The 14,753-nt window shown below is 43.7% G+C and overlaps 1 protein-coding gene across 2 annotated transcripts in view; it reads right to left on the bottom strand.

Moving 5' to 3' along the window:
- Positions 1-459: 459 nt before the first annotated feature.
- PAXIP1 (PAX interacting protein 1) overlaps positions 460-14,753 on the bottom strand; it is a 34,908-nt gene continuing 20,614 nt past the window's right edge. The window contains exons 13-21 of one of the 2 annotated variants that reach the window (XM_077268626.1): positions 13,876-13,919; positions 13,722-13,783; positions 13,065-13,167; positions 12,254-12,422; positions 11,519-11,619; positions 6,586-6,720; positions 3,777-3,852; positions 3,642-3,699; positions 460-913 (exon numbers count right to left, since the gene is read on the bottom strand). In XM_077268626.1, coding sequence (XP_077124741.1) covers positions 772-913; positions 3,642-3,699; positions 3,777-3,852; positions 6,586-6,720; positions 11,519-11,619; positions 12,254-12,422; positions 13,065-13,167; positions 13,722-13,783; positions 13,876-13,919 — 890 coding nt within the window. In that variant the 3' untranslated portion in view covers positions 460-771. Of the gene's footprint in view, positions 914-2,330; positions 3,700-3,776; positions 3,853-6,585; positions 6,721-11,518; positions 11,620-12,253; positions 12,423-13,064; positions 13,168-13,721; positions 13,784-13,875; positions 13,920-14,753 lie in introns of those variants that run through there. The other variant, XM_077268627.1, reaches the window with a different exon arrangement.

Raw genomic sequence — 14,753 nt, 5'->3', positions numbered from 1 at the left:
AGGAATTGGGGAAGGAGGGGTTTCGACTTCAAACCAGCACCCGAGGGACTGGGGAAGGAGCAACATGGGGAATAGCCATCTCTACTTTAACCAGGCACCCCGTAATAGGGGACTGAGGAAGGAGCCATGCCGGGAGTCTCACAGGAGACCCACTTTTCTTCATCTGTAATCCGACTGAAAAAAACGGAGTAAAAATCTTAGGTGTACCTCCTATGCGACACTAAGCAAAAACTGGAGAAGGCTGAAGCCGTCCAGGGGTGTATACTGCAGAGGAGGAGCCACGGATAATCTTTTTCAGATTATGCATAGTGTCGCCTCCTAGTGGACAGCAGCATAACACCCATGGTCCTGTGTCCCCCAATGAGGCGACAGAGTAAAATACAATTCTAATAAAATTAAAAAAACACACAACATACATAAAAAAAACAAATTTTCACAAGAAAAAAATAAGACCACGGAAAACATACAACCAAAGTAAATTTATTTTAAACTTTGGAAAATATCAATATAAAAATGGACTCTGGTTTTAGAAATATAAAATAATACAAAAATGTTTTATTTTCTTTCCAATATTTAATAAACATTTAGCCCTTTTTTCTCCACAAAAATACTTAAAAGTACCTTCATTATTTTACATTTACATAAAAAAAACGCAAAAACAAAAAAAATATTCAACATCTGGAGGGCTCATAAAACCACACTATGATACAGACATAATCATTTATGTTAACGTTAACAAAATACACATCCCAAGACAAGATGTCCATCATTTTATTTCCCTGTACACAGCTGTATTTTCACCAAAGAAACCTGCCCAACATACAGCATGATCCATAACGGCTGAGAAACCGTCTGCTCCAATGTGATCAATGCCTCCAGCTTTCTCGAGCTTTCATGTGAATTTATATGTGTGCTGGTTAAGGAAACAGTGAATACAGAAAGAAAGATTTCATATTTTGCCATTAGAACTAGAAAAGCCGGCTACAGAAGACATTGCAGGGGGCAAGTGTTATTACATAGAGGCAATTAGGGAGGACACGTCACCAGGTCAAACAAGTGGTCAGCTTTATATTTTATTCCTGCTGCTCCTTTTAAATCCTGGTATGCATGGCCCCTCTCATCCTTATCCTGGCAGGAATGATCAACCTCATCCCTATCCTGGTATGGAGGGCCCCATTCTTAACCTGGTATGATTGGCCCCATCCCAGTCCAGGTATGCAAGGCCCCATCCCAGTCCTGGTATGCAAGGCCCCATCCCAGTCCTGGTATGCAAGGCCCCATCCCAGTCCTGGTATGCAAGGCCCCATCCCAGTCCTGGTATGCAAGGCCCCATCCCAGTCCTGGTATGCAAGGCCCCATCCCAGTCCTGGTATGCAAGGCCCCATCCCAGAGTCCTGGTGTGCATGGTCCCATCCTTATCCTGGTATGATTGGCCCCATCCCAGTCCTGGTATGCATGGCGCCATCCTTATTCTAGTATGATTGGCCCCATCCCAGTCCTGGTATCCATGGCCCCATCAGAAAAGATTAAAAAAAAACCAAAACATTGCACTTACCTTCCTCCGCTCGCAGCGTCCTGCTCCGTTACCAACAGCTGCTTAATGCTTGTAAGCAGCGCATGGCAGGGACGTCATACGCTGCTTACAAGCAGAGCACAGCTGCCGGAATACTCACCAGGACTGTTCATCACAGAGAGTAGTGAGTATTCATTGCTCTTCAGTAGCGTGCAGTGTCGCCACCGGCTTCCTGCTGCTGCCAGCGGTCACGTGTGCCGATACTAAAGGGAATGAATATTCTGAATATTCATTTCTCTTAAAATATCGGCACATGTGACCACCGGTGCCTGACACTGTGCACGCTACTGAAGAGCAATGAATACTCACTGCTCTCTGTGATGAACGGTCATGGTGAGTATTCTGGCAGCTGCGCTCTGCTTGTGAGCAGCGTATGACGTCCCTGCCATGCGCTGCTTACAAGCATTAAAGCAGCTGCTGGTAACAGAGCAGGACGCTGCGAGCGGAGGAAGGCAAGTGCAATGGTTTGGTTTTTTTTTAATCTTTTCTGATGGGACCATGCATACCAGGACTGGGATGGGGCCAGTCATACCAGGAACGGGATGGAACCAATCACACCAGGATGCCAGAAAGAAATTAATATTCATTGCCCTCCATGCCCATGGGCGTGGAATGCAGTATATATTCATTTCTCTTTAGCAGCGGGCACAGGAGTTGGCCGCAGCCGCCTGCCTCCTGTGACCTGCTACTCTGGCGAAACCGCTGCCCCCACCTCCCCACCACAGCCGGTACATCCGGACTTTAAGATGCAACCCCCATTTTCCTCCACATTTTGCTAGAAAACAAGTGGGTCTTATAGTCCGAAAAATATGGTAGTTACAGAGATGTGGGCCTTTTTATTTAGTGCCCCCAATATGCTAATGTTAGTCTTTATTTAGATCAGATGAGAGGATTAAAGAAACGACCCGAGACAATTTTGTGAACATCTTGTGTAAAAAACAAAAAAAATTGCATATTGAACATACTAAAATATACACTCCCATATCTCTAGAACCGTATAGCAGATAAAAAACAAAAACAAAACTCAAAACACTCAAAAAAAGTTATTAATAATAATAATCTTTATTTAAAAATAGTTAATAATAATCACTCTTATTTTTATATAGCGCTAACATATTCCCAGCGCTTTACAGTTTGCACACATTATCATCGCTGTCCCCGATGGGGCTCACAATCTAAATTCCCTATCAGTATGTCTTTGGAATGTGGGAGGAAACCGGAGAACCCGGAGGAAACCCACGCAAACACGGGGAGAACATACAAACTCCTTACAGATGTTGTCCTTGAAATAGAACCCAGGACTCCAGCGTTGCAAGGCTGCAGTGCTAACCACTGAGCCACCGTGCTGCCCAGTAAAGAATAAAGCAAACACTGGCCACTTTTGACATGGCCAAGATCCTCTTTTAAAGGGGTGCTCCCATTTCGTACATTTATCTTAATAAAAAGCCCCGACGCGCGCTGCTGTCGGTGGAGACATACAGCTCACACTATTGATTTGTATGGCAATTCTAACTACCTCTTCCCTGACGGTGGTGGTAAAAATAGAGTTTTTACTTTAATCATTTCCAGCACTGAATGGACACACCCCACCATAATCACAAATTAGCTATCAATTTATTCATCCATTTCCATGAGGAATAACAGAGGTACAAAAATACAGATGTTAAAAAAAAAAATACTATTTAAATGTGGAAAGCAAGTGTTTTATAAAGGACTTGTCAGAAGAGAGGAGAGGTAGTCTTTAAGTCAGAGAGTTTAAGGTCACCCAGTATGGAAATGTTCCAAAATTCTAGCAAATATTGTCACCTATTCACTAGTACATGGTGTTACCCAAAATAAGTGAAGCTATAGAAGCAACAGCCATGAAGACAAAGTGGCAAGTAACAGGCGTGGTAGTTATGTGCTCGCTATGCCATGGCAGACAGTACGGGAAAGCACGGCGGCAATAGCTGAAATATTCATGTCTAGCTCATCTGTAACAGTTCTGCACAGATATATGACATATAATAGACCACTACGTGTATATAACCCCCAAACAGCAAGTGATCAGCAGCGTAAAGGATATGACTCATAATCCAATGTCTGTGTGAGGACGCCGGTGAGCACAAATTCTGCATTATGGACATCTGTGAAGGAAGAAATAAAATAAATAAATAAAGTATATAGACAAGCTGCAGATACAGGCACCAAACATCCGACTCACCTATACTGCCAGCAAAATATTCTCTGCAGAGGTGAAGGTCATTTTCACATGATATCAGAATGATCTCCGCCAAACTCTATAAAAGACAATGGATACGTGAATAAGACAAAGCCTACAATGTCTTCATCAGAAATCTTTATTATAAATATAGAAGCAGATAAATAACAGTGGGTACCACCACAAAACAGTTGTGTTATCAAACAAGAAAAAAGCGGGACATGGATCGATAGCGGCACATAACTGATATACAATATTTAGCGATAATAACCCTAATGGCAATATATATTATAACAGGTTAAGACAAGAGACCCCAGAGGCATTCAAGCAAAGCGATAAGTAATAGATATAGTAGTGTCACCGATGGATGCTAGAAATAATGCAGACACAAATAGTCAAAGAATATGCCATACCTATATAGTTATCTAGAGACCACCGGGATATTGCCAAGAGGAGCCGCCAATGCAATCCACGTCACCCCGACGCGCGTTTCGGCAAAGCCTTCGTCAGGGGCATGCCCCCTGACGAAGGCTTTGCCGAAACGCGCGTCGGGGTGACGTGGATTGCATTGGCGGCTCCTCTTGGCAATATCCCGGTGGTCTCTAGATAACTATATAGGTATGGCATATTCTTTGACTATTTGTGTCTGCATTATTTCTAGCATCCATCGGTGACACTACTATATCTATTACTTATCGCTTTGCTTGAATGCCTCTGGGGTCTCTTGTCTTAACCTGTTATAATATATATTGCCATTAGGGTTATTATCGCTAAATATTGTATATCAGTTATGTGCCACTATCGATCCATGTCCCGCGTTTTTCTTGTTTGATAACACAACTGTTTTGTGGTGGTACCCACTGTTATTTATCTGCTTCTATATTTATAATAAAGATTTTTCATTTTTTACATTCTTTTGGCCTTTCTTGATCGCGTTGTTTGCTCTGTTTGTTTATATATATATTTTGCGATTGGGCCTCCATTATGTCCAGTCATTATGTGGCCATATAAGTGAAAAGATGGATTTTTTCTATTTTTGATAATACCTTCTCTGACATTATGCTGCTTAATGATTCATTAAGATTTTTTCTGAATGTCTTCATCAGAGCAAGAATCTCACCAGACTCACTAATGCTACGTTACTGACGCCTTCAAAATGCTGAGAGATTAAAGGGAACCTGTCACCCCCCCTCAGTCTTTTCAAACTAAAAGAGCCACCTTGTGCAGCAGTAATGCTGCATTCTGACAAGGTGGCTCTTTTAGTTCTGGGTGCTGTAACTAGAGAAATAATCCATTTTTTAATTTGTCAGAAATACCTGGTCTTCAGTCAAGTAGGCCGGCATTTCAACCCCTGCAGCAGACGCCACACAGCCGTCACTCAAATCTTCTTGGCGCCGGCTCCTCACCGCTGTTTTGAAAATAGCCGGCGCCTGCGCTCTTTTCCCCTGCCTGGTGCAGGCGCAGTGAGCGCTGCCCGTCTTTCCTCATATGCAGTCTCGGTGACTGCGCCTGTGCGGCCGCCCTGCTTGTGAATCCCAGCCCCGCAGTGACTTATGATTTATTCACATTGCGGGGCTGGGATTCACAGGCAGGGCGGCCACACAGGCGCAGTCACCGAGACTGCATATGAGGAAAGACGGGCAGCGCTCACTGCGCCTGCACCAGGCAGGAAAAAAAGAGCGCAGGCGCCGGCTATTTTCAAAACAGCGGTGAGGAGGCAGCGCCCGGCGCCAAGAAGATTTGAGTGACGGCTGTGTGCTGTCTGCTGCAGGGCGGAAACGCCGGCCTCCTTGACTGAAGACTAGGTATTTAGGACAAATTAAAAAACGGATTATTTCTCTAGTTACAGCACCCGGAACTAAAAGAGCCACCTTGTCAGAATGCAGCATTACTGCTGCACAAGGTGGCTCTTTTAGTTTGAAACGACTGGGGGGGGGGGGGTGACAGGTTGCCTTTAAAGGGGTAAGAAGGTATCAACTTCTAGATCAATGGGGTCCAAATGCTGAGACGCCCCCACAGACAGTCAAAATGCTGTCTCCGGCTTCACCAGAGTTTGAACCGCTGCTCTACTCGTTATCTATGGGCCTGCCAGAGATGGCGCCGTCATCAGCTATATCCAGCATTATACATGGGCCTGCCAGAGATGGCGCTGTCATCAGCTATATCCAGCATTATACATGGGCCTGCCAGAGATGGCGCCGTCATCAGCTATATCCAGCATTAAACATGGGCCTGCCAGAGATAGCGCCGTCATCAGCTATATCCAGCATTATACATGGGCCTGCCAGAGATGGCGCCGTCATCAGCTATATCCAGCATTAAATATGGGCCTGCCAGAGATGGCGCCGTCATCAGCTATATCCAGCATTATATATGGGCCTGCCAGAGATGGCGTCGTCATCAGCTATATCCAGCATTATATATGGGCCTGCCAGAGATGGCGTCGTCATCAGCTATATCCAGCATTAAATATGGGCCTGCCAGAGATGGCGCCGTCATCAGCTATATCCAGCATTATACATGGGCCTGCCAGAGATGGCGCCGTCATCAGCTATATCCAGCATTATACATGGGCCTGCCAGAGATGGCGCTGTCATCAGCTATATCCAGCATTATACATGGGCCTGCCAGAGATGGCGCCGTCATCAGCTATATCCAGCATTATACATGGGCCTGCCAGACATGGAGCTGTCATCAGCTATATCTAGCAGTAGTTTTCTGTAGTTGGAAATTCCATTTTAACCAGCTTGAACAAGCCCTTCAAATTATATTCGAGAAATCAGAGATGAACAGAAGTCTATATCCAACTTACTTTGTTTTGTTTATGCTCCATAATTTTTCGAAAAGAAGGGGGTTTTGTTAATATTTTACCGCCGGCACATTCCACAATAGACCTCATAGTTGACAGGCTGGGACATATTCCAGGAGTGATGTAAAAATACTTTCCCTAAGTGGAAAATGAAACATTTACTGTACTTTTCGGACCATAAGACGCACCCAGGTTAAGATAGCAGAAAATATGAAATTAAATCTTTACTGGAGGTGTAAAGTAGAGAGGTCGATATCAGTAATTTTAATGTACTAGGGTAGACTAGACAGGTAATAAATCCATTGTTAGTGTGTCTCTGTAGTGTTATACACAAATACAGCTCTGCTTCATGCCCATATACATACACACAGCTCTACTTCATGCCCATATGCATACACACAGCTCTGCTTCATGCCCATATGCATACACACAGCTCTGCTTCATGCCCATATGCATACACACAGCTCTGCTTCATGCCCATATGCATACACACAGCTCTGCTTCATGCCCATATGCATACACACAGCTCTGCTTCATGCCCATATGCATACACACAGCTCTGCTTCATGCCCATATGCATACACACAGCTCTGCTTCATGCCCATATGCATACACACAGCTCTGCTTCATGCCCATATGCATACACACAGCTCTGCTTCATGCCCATATGCATACACACAGCTCTGCTTCATGCCCATATGCATACACACAGCTCTGCTTCATGCCCATATACATACACAGCTCTGCTTCATGCCCATATACAGTACATACACACAGCTCTGCTTCATGTCCATATACATACACACAGCTCTGCTTCATGCCTATACATACACACAGCTCTGCTTCATGCCCATATACATACACAGAGCTCTGCTTCATGCACATATGCATACATACAGCTTTGCTTCATGCCCATATGCATACACACAGCTCTGCTTCATGCCCGTATACATACACACAGCTCTGCTTCATGCCCATATACATACACACAGCTCTGCTTCATGCCCATATACATACAGAGCTCTGCTTCATGCACATATGCATACATACAGCTTTGCTTCAAGCCCATATACATACACAGGTCTGCTTCATGCCCATATACATACACACAGCTCTGCTTCATGCATATACATACACGCAGCTAATTCATACACATATACATACACAGAGCTCTGCTTCATGCACATATACATACACACAGCTCTGCTTCATGCACATATACGCAGACAGTGGTTTCATGCAGATACACCCACACAGAGCTGTGCCACAAGTCCATATAGACATACAGAGCTGAGTCGCATGTCCATATAAAAATACAGAGCTGTGCCGCATGTCCATATAGACATGCAGAGCTGTGCCACACTTTTGTTTTTCTTATGAAAAAGTACATGTTCACATCTTTATATATAGTAGTGGATGTGTCCTATCCGTGAATTTCACACATAGAACAGGTGCATGAAATATGGATGACTGAACGAGGCTTTACAATAAGGCTACTTTCACACTAGCGTTAACTGCAATCCGTCACAATGCGTCGTTTTGCAGAAAAAACGCATCCTGCAAAAGTGCTTGCAGGATGCGTTTTTTCTCCATTGACTAACATTAGCGACGCATTGCGACGGATTGCCACACGTCGCAACCGTCGTGAGACGGTTGCGCCGTGTTGTGGCGGTCTGCCTGGAGCAAAAAACGTTACATGTAACGTTTTTTGCTCCCGACGGTCCGCTTTTTCCGACCGCGCAGGCGCGGCCGGAACTCCACCCCCACCTCCCCGCACCTCACAATGGGGCAGCGGATGCGCTGGGCCGAGTCCGACGCTAGTGAGAAAGTAGCCTAACTTAGCGTCTGACAAGAGTATTGCAAAATACCCTAAAAAAGCAAATATATACGCGAGAGCAAAACGATAGACTTAGTATGTGTATACACGCAAACGCGTGTATAGGTTCGCGCTGGAAAAAACGGCACAAGCCGAAAAACTGTCCACAAAGATGTGAAGACTCAAGCTAATAGTGGTTCAGATATAGGACCAAATGTTCAATTAGTCCAGACACAAAACTATTAAAAAGGCAAAGAAAGAAATAGTCTAAGCTCACCCGCCTTGTGAAGATAGCACAGGACGCCTGGTAGTTCTGTCAGGCGGTGGCAAATATCCGTCCAAGAGTCTTTCATAGAAGTTAATCCATTAATAGAAGAAGTTAGTTCAGTAATAAACCAAGCTAATGGCTGCCCCGGCCGGTAGCAGCCGCTGTTCACCTGACAGCAAATGGAAGCGGGGTCCAGCTGTGCCGACGCCGCGTGTGATCCGAGCGGTGCATACGGCTGAGCTGCAGGACCTGTGTGACGTAACGCTCACGTGACCGCCGCTACAGCCCGGTGATGTGTACGGAGTGCGGTAAGGACCCCTATCCTACGCGTTTCAGAGACGCCTGTCTCCTTCTTCAGGGATGGTCCTTACCCCACTTAAAGATCTATTTATACCGCCTCACATAGTCAATTTGGTTACTGGAACCCGAACAATTCAGCTCCAGCATTGAGTCTTCTTGGTGCGATGGTGTCCAGTAGAAAGATCCACTTCGTCTCAACTCTGGACATAGCTTTAATAAAATTGCCACCTCTCCAATGTTTCCGTACCACCGCAATACCTGTAACTTCCATATCTTTTACTTGTCCCCCATGATGGTCTATAAAGTGTTTCGAAAGTGGATGGCCCATAAATTTGGTTTTAATGTTTCGGATATGTTCATTGATTCTAGTTTTCATTGAGCGTTTTGTTCTTCCTACATACCTTTTACCACAGGGGCATCTAATAGTGTATATAACCCCTGTGGTAGAGCATGTAATAAAGTCTTTAATTATGAATTTTTGATTGCCCTTTTCAATATCGGTTTGTTTGTGCATTTTAATTTGTTTGCACATATTACATTTATTACATGGAAAAAAAACCTTCAATATCTTGTGGAAAAAGGTAGACGGTTTGTAAGTAGGTTTATCCTGAACGGTAGGTGCAATACTGTTTCCCAAGTTGCAGGATTTTTTATAGACAAAACGCGGATGGCTAGCTATTTTATCCCCCCAAATTTTATCATTCTTAAGTGTATGCCAGTGTCTATTAACTATTTTGCGAAAAATACTAGTACTGGCGTTATATTGTGTAATAATGGGGATAACATCTGCTGTATCTTTTGGTTTGAGCTTGTTGTTAATAAGCTCCTCTCTAGATTTTTTCGGAACAGTTATTTTAGAGCATTCCAACATTTTTTCGTCATATCCTTTCTCCAAGAATTTTTCGGTAAGTAATTGGGCCTCAGTGTTAAAATCCTGGGGTCTCGAACAGTTGCGGTGAATCCTCATATACTGGCTTTTGGGAATATTCAACAGCCAGCTGGGGAGATGGCAGCTATCCAGAGGGATAAAACTATTAATGTCAGTAGGTTTCCTAAATGTACACGTTTGAATTTCAGAATTATTAATAAAAATATTTAAGTCTAAAAAATTGATGTTCGTGGAACTGGTGGTTGAGGTAAAATTTAAAAAATATTCATTTTTATTAATAACCATTAAAAATTGATTAAGAGTATCCGAACCACCAGACCAAATAAAAATGACATCATCAATAAAGCGTTGCCAGAGGACCAGGTCCGCGCGTAGACGACCCCCAGGGTAGATGGTGGACTCCTCCCACCTACCCACATAGAGATTGGCGTAACTAGGCGCGAACCTGGTCCCCATAGCAGTACCCCACTGCTGGGTGTAGTAGTCCTTCTGATACTGGAAATAATTATGTGTTAAAATAAATAACATAAAATCACATAAAAAAATCGATCTGTTCACACGGAACCACAGAGAGCTTATTCAAAAAGTATTTGGCCGCATCGCACCCTTTTTTATGGTCAATGACAGTGTAGAGGGAAGTAATGTCTAGGTTGCCTAATAAATAGTGGTCTTGCCAATCAACATTTTGTAGAAGGCAATCGTGTCGGGCATTCAGTGCCTGACAGCTAACTTGTCAAAATTTGTAGATTCCCACTTACAGAGAATTGTACCCCTACTACCATCCCACTTAAAGGATAGTGCACATGTCTTGCGCCTTCTACAAAATGTTGATTGGCAAGACCACTATTTATTAGGCACCCTAGACATTACTTCCCTCTACACGGTCATTGACCATAAAAAAGGGTGCGATGCGGCCAAATACTTTTTACGGTATAAATAGATCTTTAAGTGGGGTAAGGACCATCCCTGAAGAAGGAGACAGGCGTCTCTGAAACGCGTAGGATAGAGGTCCTTACCGCACTCCGTACACATCACCGGGCTGTAGCGGCGGTCACGTGAGCGTTACGTCACACAGGTCCTGCAGCTCAGCCGTACGCACCGCTTGGATCACACGCGGCGTCGGCACAGCTGGATCCCGCTTCCACTTGCTGTCAGGTGAACAGTGGCTGCTACCGGCCGGGGCAGCCATTAGCTTGGTTTATTACTGAACTAACTTCTTCTATTAATGGATTAACTTCTATGAAAGACTCTTGGACGGATATTTGCCACCGCCTGACAGAACTACCAGGCGCCCTGTGCTATCTTCACAAGGCGGGTGAGCTTAGACTATTTCTTTCTTTGCCTTTTTAATAGTTTTGTGTCTGGACTAATTGAACATTTGGTCCTATATCTGAACCACTATTAGCTTGAGTCTTCACATCTTTGTGGACAGTTTTTCGGCTTGTGCCGTTTTTTCCAGCGCGAACCTATACACGCGTTTGCGTGTATACACATACTATATTTGCAACTGTATCTTACAATTTTACTTTGTGAGGAATTGTTGGTATCGCTGCAGGATATTTACCATTTTGATACTTGGCGCCACTTTTACTATTTATACTCTAAAACGATAGACTTGCATGCATGTCACCAGTGTAGTACATTACATACAGTGATAAACTACCTTGAAGAGAGAGGCCACTCGCGCTCTTTTTAGAGACTCTTCTAAACTAAAGCAGAAGAGAACTTCCGCTTCGGCGTCTCGCAGGATGTAGCTCTGTTCCTCTATGAATGGAAAGACAGAAAGCGAGAATTTGTGAACAAAATTTAACAGACAATATAAATGGAAAGTTTGTCATTAAACAGGGGGAGAAAAAAAATGTGACCAATCTATTATTCTGGTTGTAACCCATTCTTATTTCCCAAAAGGGATCCGCTCGTACATCTCCATTGAGTCGAAGAAAACTGGGTCTATTTCTCACCTCCTAACATCAGGATGTACAAGTACATTATCAGGGAAATGTCGTCCCCACTGAAAGCCGAAAACGAAGGTCAGTCCTAAACAGCTGCACCTGTGCAATCAGCAGCAAACTCCAGCACTAATGGCCGGCATCAGAGAGAACGGCTAAGGCCGGGATTACACATACACGAGATACGGCCGAGTCTTGCAGGTGAAATCCCTCCTCTGGTGCCGGCACTCCAGAGCGGAGCGTGCAGCCGCACAGCAACACATGGAGCTGCACGCTCTGCTCCCAAGTGCCAGCGCCAGAGGAGGGTTTTCACCTGTGAGACTCGGCCGTATCTCGTGTATGTGTGATCCCGGCCTAACTCAGCCAATTAGGAGGGTAAAGGTAAATGAATGACCAGCCTTGACTTGCCACGTCTCATCCATGTTGCTCACCCAATCTTTTATACTTACCAACAAATTTTTGACATTTGAAGCTTTCGTCGAGCCATTCTGGGGTCACAATATGCTTCGCCACAGAGATGGCAGTCAGAAATTTTACAGTTCTTGTAACCTTACTGGCAATCAAGTGAGTGCACTTCTGTGCAGAGTCTACCACTTCTCCACCAAGAATATATAGTTTCTGGGGAAAAAAGGAAAATATAAGCAGGAAATACATTAATTCATCCTTCAAACTTGGGTTTCTAATCATGAAACACTTTGCAGCTGATATTCTTTGTGGAGTCAGGAACCCAAAAATTGGAAGAAACAGGCGGCTCATAGAAGATATGTGTAGGATGAAAATCTCTCCAATACATTCATTAATCATTTATGGAGTTTCTCTAATCACATAATCTAAACACAGATAATGGAAATACCTAAGGTTCTGGCATCGCTACATAAGCCTTAACGTCTGTAAATCTCAATGCATCATATTCATATAACTACTTAATGGAAGAATCTCCAATGCTGGCCACGTGACTGCTGCCATCCAAACACTCGCACACGATAAAGTTGCTGATAGACACCTCCAGCAGAAGCGTATCTCCCTGAAACAGATCGGTCATTGAAATTCCAACCTCCGATCCTTCTCTCCCGACTTCATCTGTCAGCGTGAGATAAGGGGGACCCCATACACATCACCTGGTCATCCGGTCCTGCAGAATCCGGATTGTTTGCATCTAATGTGTATGGAGGCTTTAATGTGAAATCACCTACAATGCCCACCTCTGCAATCATTTTATACATATGGTGACGATTGCAGAATGGTGTGATGTGATCCTACCTTCACATACTGCAGTACTTGATTTGGGTCAAATCCAGTGAACAACACATGTGGCGTCTGATCAGGTGACAGTTTTTTAGTTGGAGGAGGAAGGTCTTCAATTCTGGAACGGGGAAAAAAAAAAAGTAAGAAAAAACCCACAAAAACGGAAAAAAAAAAAAAAAAAAAAAAAAAGAAAAAAAAGTTTTTAAAAAATCCTGGAGGTGATTCTACAAAAGCACCACGGTTTTGAAGGACTACGTGTCCTCCGTCACACCATCTTCCCCCAATGATTTTGTATTGTGTTCACATGCCCAGAGCCGTCTTGTCAGTGGTAACACAATGATGGGAGGGAACTAATGAGCTTATCAGAAAAATGTGTACACGACAAGGAGTAATCAGGGCGCATGTACGTCCTGCAAGGGTGCACATCCAGCCTTCCATAATCAGAGCAACAAAATGCCTTTTGGACTAAGTAGCCATTAGCTACTTGGCGAGTAATCGTCTTAAGACAAAGGAATAACAGGAAAAATAAATAAATAATATAAACCTTCCAAACCCCTGCTGTATCTTTTTCCTGATGTTAAGGAAATGGAGTTTTCTCAATGGTCACAAGATATAAAATTAAGAACTTTGTAATCATAGAAGGAGAAACTGGATCTTAGGCTAATACTATACCTGGGTCGTTTCACCTGAACTGCGGGTTCATTCTGTTTAGGCTTGAGTGGAATTCTTATGCTCTGCAAAAAAATGGATAATGTATGACAACAGAAGCCAATGAAGAGTGACCTTTATGTCCAACGTTACAGTAAGACAATAGAGTAAAACCCACCATTAGCACTTCTGAAGATACTTTCAAAGGAACCCTCCACGCATCTACAAACACAGAACATTGTGAACATTTCATCATCGGACTTCGTGTGCAGAAATATGTGAGAACGGCTTCTTTTCAATTAGCAAAAAAAGGCTAATAGCTATTTCTACAGACAGCTGTAATGTACAACACATGCTTAAAGGGGTTGTCGGCCACAGGATAAGCCAACAGTATGAGATCAGTGGGCGCCCGACACCTCCATTGATCAGCTATTTGGTACGGATGCCTTGAATGAAGCTGGAAAGGTGTAGCAGTCGCTGCCAGGTTTTAATATAAACCTTCAAAAAGAATCTGAAGACCCACCTCTTCCGACAAGCCTACAACCTGCAGTAACCACCGATCAACCAACCGCTGCACGATCAGCTCTATCCTCACCTACTGTATTCTCACCCATCCCTTGTAGATTGTGAGCCCTCGCGGGCAGGGTCCTCACTCCTCCTGTACCAGTTATGACTTGTATTGTTCAAGACTATTGTACTTGTTTTTATTATGTATACCCCTCCTCACTTGTAAAGCGCCATGGAATAAATGGCGCTATAACAATAAATAATAATAATAATAATAATAATAATATATAAAATGTACTGTAGTACCTGGTAGTGGACACTACATATTGCATGGAGATGTGCTTTGTAGCCCAGTCCAGCGTGCTTACATCCAGTAGTCGCCTTAGCAAATAACAGCTTAATGATATGGGTGCAGAGTGTCGGACCCCAAATGCTCTCATACTGATGACCTGTGGATAGGTCATCAATATGCTATGACCGGACAAACCCCTTTAATACTTTCCATGAACACATATTGTTTATCGGTCCTTACAAGGAAAAGTTAATGGG

This window comes from Ranitomeya variabilis, chromosome 6 (genome assembly GCF_051348905.1).
Source record: "Ranitomeya variabilis isolate aRanVar5 chromosome 6, aRanVar5.hap1, whole genome shotgun sequence".
Classification (NCBI taxonomy): Eukaryota; Metazoa; Chordata; class Amphibia; order Anura; family Dendrobatidae; genus Ranitomeya; species Ranitomeya variabilis.
Note: the sequence above shows the minus strand (reverse complement) of the source record. Positions and strands in the feature narration are given on the sequence as shown.